The sequence below is a fragment of the Mastomys coucha genome, unplaced genomic scaffold, assembly GCF_008632895.1.
Source record: "Mastomys coucha isolate ucsf_1 unplaced genomic scaffold, UCSF_Mcou_1 pScaffold22, whole genome shotgun sequence".
Lineage (NCBI taxonomy): Eukaryota > Metazoa > Chordata > Mammalia > Rodentia > Muridae > Mastomys > Mastomys coucha.
In genome coordinates, this window is record NW_022196905.1 from 28826234 (window position 1) to 28839372 (window position 13139).

At 39.4% G+C, this 13139-nt stretch overlaps 1 protein-coding gene across 2 annotated transcripts in view; it reads left to right on the forward strand.

The window, feature by feature from the left end:
• Positions 1–13139, forward strand: part of Fam193a (family with sequence similarity 193 member A) — a 127467-nt gene that overhangs the window by 59176 nt on the left and 55152 nt on the right. For both annotated transcript variants that reach the window (XM_031341051.1, XM_031341052.1), the window contains exons 5-6: positions 4905–5139; positions 9631–9755. In XM_031341051.1, coding sequence (XP_031196911.1) covers positions 4905–5139; positions 9631–9755 — 360 coding nt within the window. The remainder of the gene's footprint in view (positions 1–4904; positions 5140–9630; positions 9756–13139) is intronic.

Consider the following 13139-nt stretch of genomic DNA (forward strand, 5'->3'; position numbering starts at 1 on the left):
CTCCCTCCCTTCCTTCCTTCCTTCCTTTCTTCCTTCCTTCCTTCCTGTTTGTTTGATTTTGAAACGGTTTCTCTGTGTAGTCCTGGCTGTCCTGGAATTCACTCTACAGTCAGCTTCTGCCTCTGAGTGCTAGAGTTAAAGAGATGTGCCACTATACCTGGCTGGGTTCTCCTGTTTCTAAATTGAAAAGTTTCTATCATGCATTAAGACATATGGCATGTGTCATATTAGCACAACCAAGATGCCAGAGTTCTTGCTCTGCCAGCTGATATTACATATTTTTATGGGCACTTTTACATTTGTAACTTGGGGAGAAAGGCAGAGTGCTCCTGTCCACTGAAGCATACTTGAGAGTGAGCAGCTTGTGAAGGCACCTGCTTGGGAGTGCTTTCTGCCCAGCATCTGTTCTTCAGCAGGCTCCCTGTGCCCAGTGACTGACAGAGAGGTGGGCATCACTTCTGCTTTTCCTTACAGCTTAAGTGTTCCATCTTTTCCTGAGTTTTGAAATGTTCCAAATAAAAGCAAAAAATCTGAGCTGGATATTTCATGGATCAATTCTTTTTTTTTCTCATGTTTTGATTAGACACTTTGGCATCTTATGAAATCACATTTGCCAAAGAAGCAGGGGCATTGATTTACAAAGGATTGTGTTCCAGATTTGACCTGTTATTTACTTAGTGTTATGTTGAGACAGTTCCAGGTAGTAAGTGCCTTTTTAAGGAGAGAGTTCCTAGTTAGTGACACATGAAACCCATGACATCCCAGATCCTTAATGCTACATCTGTGATGCTTTAGAACACCATCAGTATAAGTTTTATCCAGGTGGAGCAGCACCTAACACTTGTGATTGATTGAGTGATAAACTACTTGCATTGTCTCTTCCACATAAGTTTGTTTACATGGGCTGGAGAGAGATTGCTCAGTAATTAGAAGCACTGGCTGCCCTTGCAGAGGACTTGCTCATATCTGTCTATAACTGCAGGTTCAGGGATCCAATACCCTTTGTGGGGGGCACCAAGGCATACATGTGGTACTCATATATATGCAGACAAAACTCACTCATAAAAATATTATAAATTAAAAAATCTGTTCTCAAAAATATCACAGTTTCTTCCTTAAATTTATAAATGGGAGTGGACAAAGAGTCAAAATGTTTCTAATTTCACAGCACTGAAAAAACTATAAGGCGGTGTCCATGGGACTCCCTTTGTCTAAGAGTTTGTATATGTTTGTTATATGCACGAGTATGCAGGTGTGTGTGTGTTCGGGAAGACCAGGGTATCTTCTTCCTTTGCTCTTCTCCTGACTGCCTTGAGAAACTGGAAAAGCCCACTATTTTGGATATACTTGTTGAGGTTTGGTCTTTTGTTATCTATTGTAATGTTTAGTGTGGGCCCCCAAGACCTGGTTTTCCCAGAGATGAGAAAGTCTCTACATACACATTGGCCCCAAGTTATTTATGATTGGTAAATAAAGATGTCAACAGCCAATAACTGGGCAAAAGAAACACAAGTGACGTTTAGGTTTTCTGGGCTTGAGGGTCAGAGAAGGACCACAAGAAAAAAAAAGTACAAAAAATTTCTCATTATAATGCAATAAAACCTAAAAAAAAAATCACACACACACACACACACACACACACACACACAAAGAAATTATGTATCTTTTCTCATCATAATGCAATAATAGTTAAATCAATTACAAAAAAAAGAAGATACACACACACTGGGGGTGAGTGGGATTTTCTTTCAGATTTTATGATTTCTAACTTAAAATGGTAAGTTTAAGATACATCCATTTTTTTCTGAATGTGTAAAGTTCTAATTTTATTTATGATGAATAAAAGTATAGTGTGTATAGAGAAGCCCCCATGGGTTAGGTGTCAAGAAAATGTAGCCCTGAGGGTTAGCCAATTAGAGTTCAGAACAGCCCAGATAAAATATAAACAATAATATTTAGTGGTTATTGACTTACTATCAATATAAACTTATCTATTTTTTATCCAAAAACTAAATAGTTTAAGATGGGATTAAAAACCTGCAGTCAACAGATTTTAACAACAGATTCTAACAGCATAGAGAGTTGGTAGCTGCCAAACCTTTATACTGTTTAAGACTTATTATAAGTATATACTTATACATATATATATGTGGTTTTTTATCTGAAAACTAAATGGTCTTAAGGCAGGGAAGAAAGCCCAGGTCAAGATTAAATACAAGGGGACTAGGAGTTTGAATTCACGTCTTTGTGCTTGCAAAGCAAGTGATCTCACTGAGTCTTCTCAGCTCTCTAGTGTTCTTATGAGTTCAATTGTCCCATGTTCAACTGAATTTTATGTCACACTCTTTAAACATATAGAACACAGTCTGCTTAAAATTGTTGCCAGACTTAGTGATATATACCTGTAATCCCAGCACAGAGAAACTAAGTCAGGAGGTTAATCTGTGCTTCATAGCAAATTCAAGGCTGCAAAAGCCACCAAAGGCTAGGGATAGCTCAGTGGTAGAGCTCTTGGGTAGTATGTAAAAAGCCCTGGGTTTGATCTCTTGTAATGGGGGGGACACCCATTAAATTTTAATGTTACAAAAATTAATACATCTTTTTGAAATGTAGCAGCCAAGTTAACAGTCCTACCCATTTATTTTCTCTAAGCACAGTTTAGAGTTTGCTTTACATATTTATTGCCTTGTATATTGTATACAAAACTTTACATACTATTTTGCAGGTTTTATATAGATACATTTTCTATACGACTTTGCACATTTTACCTTTTTTTTTTTTTTTTTTTAAGAATTATGGTTGTGCTCCATGTATTTTATTTATTTAAGTACATTGTCACTGTCTTTAGACACACCAGAAGAGGGCATCAGATCTTATTACAGATGGTTGTGAGCTACCGTGTAGTTGCTGGGAATTGAACTCAGGACCTCTGGAAGAGCAGTCAGAGCTCTTAACTGCTGAGCCATCCCTCTAGCCCCTTTACCTTGATTCTTCATCTTTTACAGCTTAAGTGATATGCAACTTTAGAAAGGGAACAAGAGGACATGGAGAGATACCTTAACAGTTGAGACTGCTTGCTGCTGTTGTAGAGGGCCTAGGTTTGTTTTCCAGAACCTATTCCAGTTATGGCAGCTCATAAATGCCTTTGACTCACATTTCCGGGGGGATACAATTTCCTTTTTTGGTCTCCATGGATGCTCAGGCATGCACATGGTGCACATATATTCAGCTACACATACATATACATATTAAAAATAATAAATACATATTTTTACTTATTTATTTTGTTTGTTTTTGAGACAAGATTTCATCATATATCTGGCTAGGATGGAACTTGCTATGTAAACCAGGCTTGCATCCAACTTATAGTGATTTTTCCCACCTTGAGTACTTGGGAGTGAAAGTGACCCACAATACTGTGCTAATTTTCTCTCTGTCTCTCTGTCTCTGTCTCTTTTTTTTCTCTCTCTTTCTTTTTCTTTCTTTCTTTAATGGAAGAGGTAACAATTATCCTCTTTTCTTAAGATTTAATGTGGTGGCCAAAAGATGAAAGAATCTGTTAATGTAAAACTTACAGCTCTATGCGTTCTACACCTGGTTTGTAACAGCCACTTAGCTCAGCTGGTTTTTCATAGTGACACATTCCAGTACATGTTTTGGTTATTGCTTCAGTGGCTTTATGCTTCCATCTAGAACAGTGGTTCTCAACCTTTCTAATTCTGTGACCCTTTAATACAATTTCTCATGTTGTAGTGACCCCCAACCATAAACTATTACTACTTCATAACTGTAATTTTGCTACAGGAATCATAATGTAAATATCTGTGTTCTGTGATGGTCTTAGGTGATCCCATGGGAAAGGATCACTTAACTCCTCCCCTCCCAAAAGGGTTTCAACCCACAGGTTGAGAACTTCTGATCTAGAGGCATCTCAGAAATGTACCTTTTAAAGAAATGGCAACTTTAATCATAGCAATACCATACTATAGCCCGGCAGTGGTGGCGCACGCCTTTAATCCCAGCACTTGGGAGGCAGAGACAGGAGGATTTCTGAGTTCAAGGCCAGCCTGGTGTACAGAGTGAGTTCCAGGACAGCCAGGGCTACACAGAGAAACCAAAAAAAAAAAAAAAAACCCAAACCAAAACAACAACAACAACAAAAAAACCAATACCATACTATAGAGCAAGTTTTAAAAACTGGATCATCTCCATGCATAAGCCTGTTATGCAGCACCAGGAGGCTGACGAAGAAAGTTTTCTTTCTCAGGATGGTAACTTTTATAGTTTCTTAAAATTTGGACATTAATTATAATCGTGGATGGTTGCAGGGATATATTTCCCCTGCTTTTAAGCATTTAATTGTATTTTATGCATTTCATCACTTTGTTGATAATTTAAAAATGGGATAACCTGTATCTAATACTTTTTCTAATTATGAAAATGACACAGGCGCATTTGTATGATGCAATTGAGTTTCTGGAAAGAAGGAAGGTGAACTTGGCCCCAGCCCTTCAGTCAGGTATCACCTCTGCTGTGATTGGGGCTTGTCACTTTCTAATTCACTCATTGGGTTAACACCTGGGGTCAACTCTCAGGCACAAGAAAAGGGAGACCTTTTACCTCTTGTTTGTGAGTTATAATACTTTCTTCAGAGATGGGCTGAAATCTTTCGTCATGGACTGTAGGCATGAAGCACAGGTTGCATAAACAGTACAGTCCTCGGAAGCATTGGGGTCATGTCACTGTCTTTGAATTACCTGGCATCAAAGTTTCTTATCTGTGACTGCCATAGGTTGTCACAAGGAAGACAGTGGACTGTCAGTGACACTGACATGAAAACTGCCTGTTATCTGACATGTGTGGACAGATCATGGCTGCATGGTGATTCTTTTTTGTCTCTATAGGCTCTGTGAGCGGGACCCCTATCAGCTCTACCAGCGGTTGGAGCAACAAGCCCGGGAATATGTGCTAGAAATGAAGGTCCGACTGCTCCGGCAGCTGTCTGCTGCAGCAAAGGCCAAGGCACCGTCTGGCTTGCAGGGCCCACCACAGGCACACCACTTTGTCTCCCTACTCCTGGAGGAGTATGGTGCCCTTTGCCAGGCTGCACGATCCATCAGTACCTTTCTTGGCACTCTGGTGAGAGACCATATCCACTTCTTTCCTGGCTGCTGAGGGAACATAAGAACAAAAGCATGTGATAGGGAGATGAGATGCAGCTAGGGGACTGACCATGTGGTTAAGTCCTCCTTGTGCAATCACGGAGTCCTTTCCACACAAGGTGGGGCAGAATTAATGTTAGTTTAGTGGATTTTACTGGCAGATAGAAGCACTTAGAGCAGTAATGTTCAGGAGCCATAGGATGAAAATCTGTTTGGGAAGACCTGAGCACTAGGAAGTTAGACACTAGAATATGGAGGTAAGAACAGTGGTACATTGATGGGAGTATAAGAAGTTTTTGGTGTTCTGGGTTGATGTTGGTGTACTGCCAGTGACTGGTGCTGCAGTTGATGAAAGGCATAGCCAAAGGCCTCTTGCTTAGATTTCTTCACATGTGCATCTAATGGCACAGTTCAGGAAAGGGTACCTGCCTTGCCTTGTCTTTACACTGTTCTCATAGTCGTACTGGGAACACAAGAAAATTTCTGACTACTCCATTCCTGGGTGGACAGAGGCATTGTGTGGAAATAACAGTCATTGCAGTTCCAAGCAGACCAGGATCCCCAGGAATAACAATATAAACGCCTTATGTTGCCTCTCCTATCCCGTCAAGTGTGGTCCTCAACCCCACCCTCACAGTCTGCAAGTCTTCACCATTATGTTATCTGATTATTAAGTGATACTTGATACTTAAATGGGTGGGTTTTGTTGCTTTCTTAGTAGTAGCTATGTTTTGGGAACAATACAGAAATCATTGCTTATTTATCTGGTTCTGATGTTAATGGTCTAACTCCAGAAAAGTTCACATAATACCATTTGGCAAGACATTGCAGCAGCCCTACGCTGTCCAGTTTTCTTTCATTTTGCCACCATGCCAGGTAATTACTTCCAGTAAGAGGAGTGTGAGATACATGGTTAGGGAAAATTGGCTGTAGTGACTAAGGCAAGCTGGATATGAGGGCCCTGATGGTTGCATTTGACCTATGCACCTCTTTGTAAATCTTGTACAGTTTAGCCCTCCTCCACCTCAGCATGGGACTTGGCCAATTGTAGACTTGATTTTAGAGCTGCTGCTCCGTCTCTCTGGAGAGTACCAGCCTAGGTTGTTAAAAATGCACACTCCAGCCGGGCAGTGGTGGCACGCCTTTAATCCCAGCGCTTGGGAGGCAGAGGCATGCAGATTTCTGGGTTCGAGGCCAGCCTGGACTACAGAGTGAGTTCCAGGACAGCCAGGGCTACACAGAAACCCTATCTCGAAAAACCAAAACAGAAAAAAAAAATGCACACTCCAGAAAGTGCTGTTGATGTCTAGCCATCCTCATGAGTCCATCTTACAAAATTAACAGTTTTACTTGAGCTCAGTGGTAGAATGTTCAGAACCCTGGGTTCCATCACTAACCCCTCAAAATAAAGTTTTAAATAAACTATGCTTAACAGTATTATTTATTTACAAACTTTTATACGTGTATACATACACATATTTATACATACATACATACATACATACATATATACATACAGCTGGAAAATAAAGTCACATATCAAAATTAACCAGTTCTAAGATCTGTGCATCTCAGTATACTTCTATATAGCTAAAGTAGTCATTCAGAATAGAAGTTATATATAGCTGTATGCTTGAATTTTACACTTTCACTCACTATCAAATAGATTTTTCTGCATTTACCCACAACTCAAACTGAAAAATCCATGTCAAAGTTAAAACTAAAAAAAGGAAAAAAAATCCTCTTTTACAGCTGGTGCTCATTACTACCTGTCTTCAGTACTGTCTCATCCCTGATTTTCTTGCTTTCTTTCTGTCATGTTATGCTGTGCCCCCATGCACAGTTGGTTACATATGTATTTATAGTATTGGCTAGATTCTGCATATGGCAGAAAGCATGTAGCTTCTTTTATTTCTGAGATATTGTGACCTTACTTATTATGTATTCTAAGTCCATCCATTTTCCTACAAATTTACTTTTTCCAGAGCTAAATGCTATATGATCATATATATGTGTGTGTGTATAATTTTCGTTGTCCATCTGTTGGTGGACAACTAGGTTGATTCTAATTTTTTGCTATAGTGAATTAAACAGTAATAAACATGGGAGTGCAAACATCTTTTTTTTTTTCTTAAGATGTATTTATTTATTTTATATATATGAGTATACTGTAGCTGTCTTCAGACACACCAGAAGAGGGCACCAGATCTCATTACAGATGGTTGTGAGCCACCATATGATTGTTGGGAATTGAATTCAGGACCTTTGGAAGAGCTTTCAGTGCTCTCTCTTAACTGCTGAGCCATCTCTTCAGCCCCCGAGTGCAGATATCTTTATGGTAGGGTATGTAGTTCTCTTTGTGTATGTTCAGGAGTTAAATAATTATTAACTTATAATATAGAAATATTTTCTTGTGGGTTGAACCCAGTTAAAACTTGAACAAAATACAGATATAAGAGTATTACTTTTCATATGCTTGGCATAGGTTACATAGTCTGTTGTATTTGTTCTTCAAGGAAACAGGTAAGTTTAGAAAGTCATATAAAAGAAGATAAAAGTCTTTTTGCTGAGAAGCCATAAAAGGAAAAAAGACCTAGTAGTCAGTACTTGGTTGAAAATTAGAACCCTGAGAACATGTGTGCTCAAATCAACATTGGTCCCAAGGATTCCTTCTGGTCCTGATATGGAGTAAAGTCTCAGTCTAGGCCAGGGTGGAGTGAGCTTGAAGTGCAGGGCTCATAAGTGACTACAACCCAAGCACTGGAGGGAGAAAAGGAGTTGTTTATCCTGACCCTCGAGTTTTGGGATACATTAAAGAACCTGGAAGTTACTTTGCAGGGGTCCAAGCTGTGCATAGGTACCATACCCTGCTCAAATAAGAAGCGTATGAGTTTCTTTGTTTTGTTTTGAAATTTATTATTTTTTTTAATGTTTTGAAGTTTAACTTTTTTTTAATGTGTATGGTTGTTTTGCTACATATGTGTACCAGCTTCATGTCTGATTCCACACAGACCAGACCAGGAGAAAGGCACTAGACATCTGTAAGTAGAGCTACAGATTGTTATGAGATGCCATACGGGTGCTAAAATTCAAATTCTGGTTTTCTGGATGAGCAGCCAGTGCTAATTACTGCTGAGGCATCTCTATCGCCCTAGTTAGTTAGTTAGTTAGTTAGTTAGTTTGTTTATTTGTTTAAAAATTACAAAATAAAGGTTGAAGAAAACACAGCTGAGAGCAAGCAGAGATAACAGCTGAACACTGAAGATAGTGAATTTTCAGACTACAAAGTAACTATGGTTTCTATGTCTAAAAAAATAAAATGTGTTTAAATTTATAGTGAAGGTTAAGATGATGATGGCAGAGGGTCATCTCTTTTTGTGAGAAAATAAACTCAGAAACACATAATCTTTCCCACTCTCCTTTCTTCCTCTCCCCCTCTCTCCCCATATATTCCCCCCACCCCCACCCCAAACACACACACCCCTTACCTTTAATTCCAGCATTTAGTATGCAGAGGCTGGAGGATTTTCAGTTAGTGGCCAATGTAGGTACATAGAGAAACTTTTGTTTAGCTCAAACAAAAAAGGATCTGGGTATGTAGATCAGTGTAATGGGCTGATCAGTGTAATGGGCTTGCACAGCAGTTCAAGACCTAGTGTTAAATCTTTGGTAGTGTAAAAGCAAAGAGAAAGGAGACACAAAGTTTAATAGACAAACAGTAAAAAATTGAAAGGAAAATTGGTAAATTAGGAAAAAAGTAATGGAATCCTGAGCTCTGTAGTATGTGTCCCAAAAGGACAAAGAAGTGGGGCGTATCAGAGGAGTCCGAGAGCACTGCTGTGGCCTTGCACTCTGCTGTCTATAGCACTTGAGCAGCTTGCTCATGTTTTTTAGGAAAATAAAAGCCCTTGCATTGTCTGAGTGTCCCCAGTGGAGAATATATCTGCAGCTATCAGAATGAGCTTTCACAAAGACAGGCAAGAAAAGTATTGTCCTGATTCATATGTTTTTTCCTTTTAAAAATGTTTTATATATTTGTGTGTGCATAATTCTGGAAGTCAAGAGGACAAGTTGTACAAGCTGATTCTTGTGATGTGGGTTCCAGAAATCATACTTAGTTCATCAGGTTACCATGAAGCATCTTGACCAGATGAGACATATCTCCAGTCATGTTTTTTTCTTCTGTCATTTTTAAATCTCTGAACCCACCTGTCACCTATATCTAGGGTTAGGGGGTGAGTAGGGGTTATTTAGAAGGCAGTGAGGTAGTAACCCATGTTGCTCATGTTAGTGATCTGGTTTGGTGTGTTTTGACACCGGCAGGGAGCAGTGACTCTTCAGAAGCAGGATGTTCAAGGCCTGTGTAGAAGGTGGCAGGACATTGGGGATAGGGGTGGTTGTTCTGGAAAATTTCATAGTTTCATTCACTCACTACATCTTCTGTTGTCTTTGTTGTTTTTTAAACTAGGAAAATGAACATTTGAAAAAGTTCCAGGTGACATGGGAACTGCATAACAAACATCTATTTGAAAATCTGGTCTTTTCAGAGCCACTTCTCCAGAGCAACTTGCCAGCACTGGTGTCTCAGATCAGGTATTTTGTCTTGACTTAGATTCTCTATTGCTGTAAGCTTGTGTATGTTCATATGGCTGTAGATCACCACACATGGAAGTCCCTATAGGAAAAATAACAGGGCATAGGGAAAAAGACAGTGGACAGAAAGTTCAAACCCTAAGATATAATACAACTAAACTTTTGTTTATTTATAATTTATTATATGTATATGAATGTTTTGCTCGCGTGCATATCTGTGTCTCACATGCTACAATGCCTAGGGAGGCCAGAAGAGGGCATTGGAATCCCCTGCAACTGGAGTTACAGGCGGTTCTAAGCAACCATGTTTGGGATGGAACCAAAATAGGTCTGTGCTGTTTACTACTGAGCCATTTTTTCAGCTCCCAATTGAAATTTTAAATAATAAACTATAATACCATATAAAACATAACACTATAATACCTCATAAATGAATAAAGGCTTTGGCATACATTGCTTTACCTTGACAGGCCTTGGTTCAGTCATGGATCCTGGTTGGGTTCTTAAATTGTGGTAAAGGGAGGAAGAGGAGGAGGAAGAACATGGGTCTCAGAGTACCTTAGACTCCCCTGGAATTAAGTATGCCTTTTCAGCTAGGTTTCTCCTAGTGTATACTGTCTATGGCACTTCTCAACAGGAAAGCTGGTGAGAGAGTCTCTACTGTTACCAAAATAAGCACATATGTACAGAACTCTTGAGTGGGCATCTTTTTGGATGAACTATGCTAAATGGAGGTGTGAAGTATGAGAACATGTTTGTCCTATAGCCAGCCTCTCCATCAGTAGATGAAGTACTCAATAGAGTTGAATGGTGATTAGCTAACTCAGTATCATCTTTACTTGATTTTGTTCTGTGTCTGTTAACCACATAGCACATTGTCATGATGTAGGTATACACTAACAGTAGCTACTTTTATTTTGTACTACTAAACTTCACTTGTAGAGAAAGAACCAATTCAGAAGTAGTTGGTGAGAGAGAAAACAACACAGGACAAAGTACTATATACCAAAGTATTGGTGTACATTTTGCAGGTTTTTACCAGTTTTGCTCAGCCTCAGTTTGCTTCCCAGCCATTCTTTCTATGCCCACTATTTAAAAGCATTCAATGAGGGGTGGTCAAGATGTTTCAGCAGGTAAAGGCACTTGCTATCAAGCCTAAAGACTTGAGTTTGAATTTGATCTCCAGTTCCCACATGATGGACGGAGAGAAGACTTACTTCTTCCTGAACATTGTTCTCTTGATTTTTGCATGCGAGCTATGGTGCTATGGCACATTGTGTACATGTACACCCATTAACGTGCATACATACACACACACACACACACCACACATGTGTATACACACAGACAAACACACACACATATAAAATTACAAAAATCAAAAGCATCCAGTACACTCTTGGAGGTACATATACAATGGGAATTTCTGACTCTGACCCTTATGACAGGAAAGGAAGCCAGGGTTAGCATGAAGAAAGTATTTTTGTCCAAGTTCTGAGGATCACATTCACCCGAGCCTCCTGTGGGGCTAGACTAAGTCTCAGTACCTGCCCCCTTTTTTTTTTATCTTAGCAAGTATTGGGTTTGATGTATAAGTCATCTATTTGATCTCCAGTGGTTGACAGAAATTATTTCTTTTCTGCTCCTATGTTCAGAATATTCTTCTCATTAGGAATTACAGTCAGATTCCAAACAGGTAACAGTATCATAGTTTAGAGTGTTCACTCCCCATTACTCTCAAGAGTAGGAAATGAGGTAAAGGAAAGCTGTATGCCTTCAAAAGAGTCCTAGTCGGTCCAGAAGATGCTTTTCCTTTGTGTCTCACCACAGACTTACTTTTCAAACCCAAGAATAGTTTATACTTTAGTTTTTAGATCTACATTTAGCAACTCATCAAAGTTTTGCCACAAATTTCTAAAGAAATACATAATTGTAGTAGGCTCATTTAACTTACAAAAAATACTAAAGTCAGCTGGGCATGGTGGGTTATGACCTTAACCTCAGTGTTTGGAAGGCACCCGTAGTTGGATCTCTGTGAATTCGTGGACAGCCAGGGCTATGTAGAGACCCTGTCTCAAAAGAAGGTGGGCAAAAAGTTAGTAAAGTAAAATAGAGATGTGAACTGTGCAGTGTATACATGTAGCTTAATAGATTATGAGATGACAAACAGCATATGGCCAGCACAGGTTTATTTAATGTGTTTTTTTGTTTGTTTGTTTCTTTTTTTGTTTGTTTGTTTTTTGTTTTTTGAGACAGAGTTTCTCTGTGTAGCTCTGGCTGTCCTGGAACTCACTCTGTAGACCAGGCTGGCCTCGAACTCAGAAATCTGCCTGTCTCTGCCTCCCAAGTGCTGGGATTAAAAGTATGCACCACCACCGCCCGGCTAATGTGGTTTTTTTAATTGTTCTTGTTAACATAAATTATTTTAGAGGCCAATCTGATCTGCATAGGGAGTTAGGGAATTTTCATGGTAAGACCCATTAAAAAAATGTACAGTAACTGGGGGTAGGAGGGTATTCCTGGGTAAGAGGGCTTGCTGTACAAGAATAAGGACATGAGTTTGAGACCTTTGCACCTACATAAAAGTAAGCTGTGGCTGTATGTACTTAGAATCTCCATTACTGGGAAGGTGACAAATAAATTAGAGTCTGCCAGCCAGTTAGTGTGACTGAATTGTTGAAGTCCACGTTCAGTGAGTCAGAGAGATCAAAGTGATAGAACAAGACAGTTGGTCTCCTCCTCTGCCTGCCTCATGCAGTAAATGCTTTGCACACACATACAAATAAATAAACAATCTGCTTAAAGGTCATCCTTATTCATAGAAACTTTCTTATTGTTAGCTTTCTAACACTAACTAAATGCTGCAGATAGGAACTTGAAGTGGGGATAAGGCTCCCCATTTCAGAAAATTTAGTCCATCACAGAAGTACTTACCAGAGGAAAGATGCTCACCTTGTGCTAACTGTTATGCAGAGAAAGGATTCAAGAATAAAGTGCATCAAGTTTCCTCCAGTTCCTGATATGTAGCCCAGAAAGCTCTGAGGTCAGAGTTCGCCTTCCTGCTGCACACCCAAAGCTCTGCCTCTGAAATGCTGTTCTGGGAACTAAGGCTTCAACAGAGGAACCTTTGGGAGACATTTCAGAACCAAACCATAATAAAAACAAAACCTAAGAAAACTATTTGTAGCCGGGTAGTTGTGGCACATGCCTGTAATCCCAGCACTTGGGAGGCAGAGGCAGGTGGATGTCTGAGTTCGAAGCCAGCCTGGTCTGCAAAGTGAGTTCCAGGACAGCTGGAGTTATACAGAGAAACCCTGTCTCGAAAAACCAAAAAAAAAAAAAAAAAAAAAAAAAAAAAAAAAAAAAAAAAAAAAAAAAAAAAAA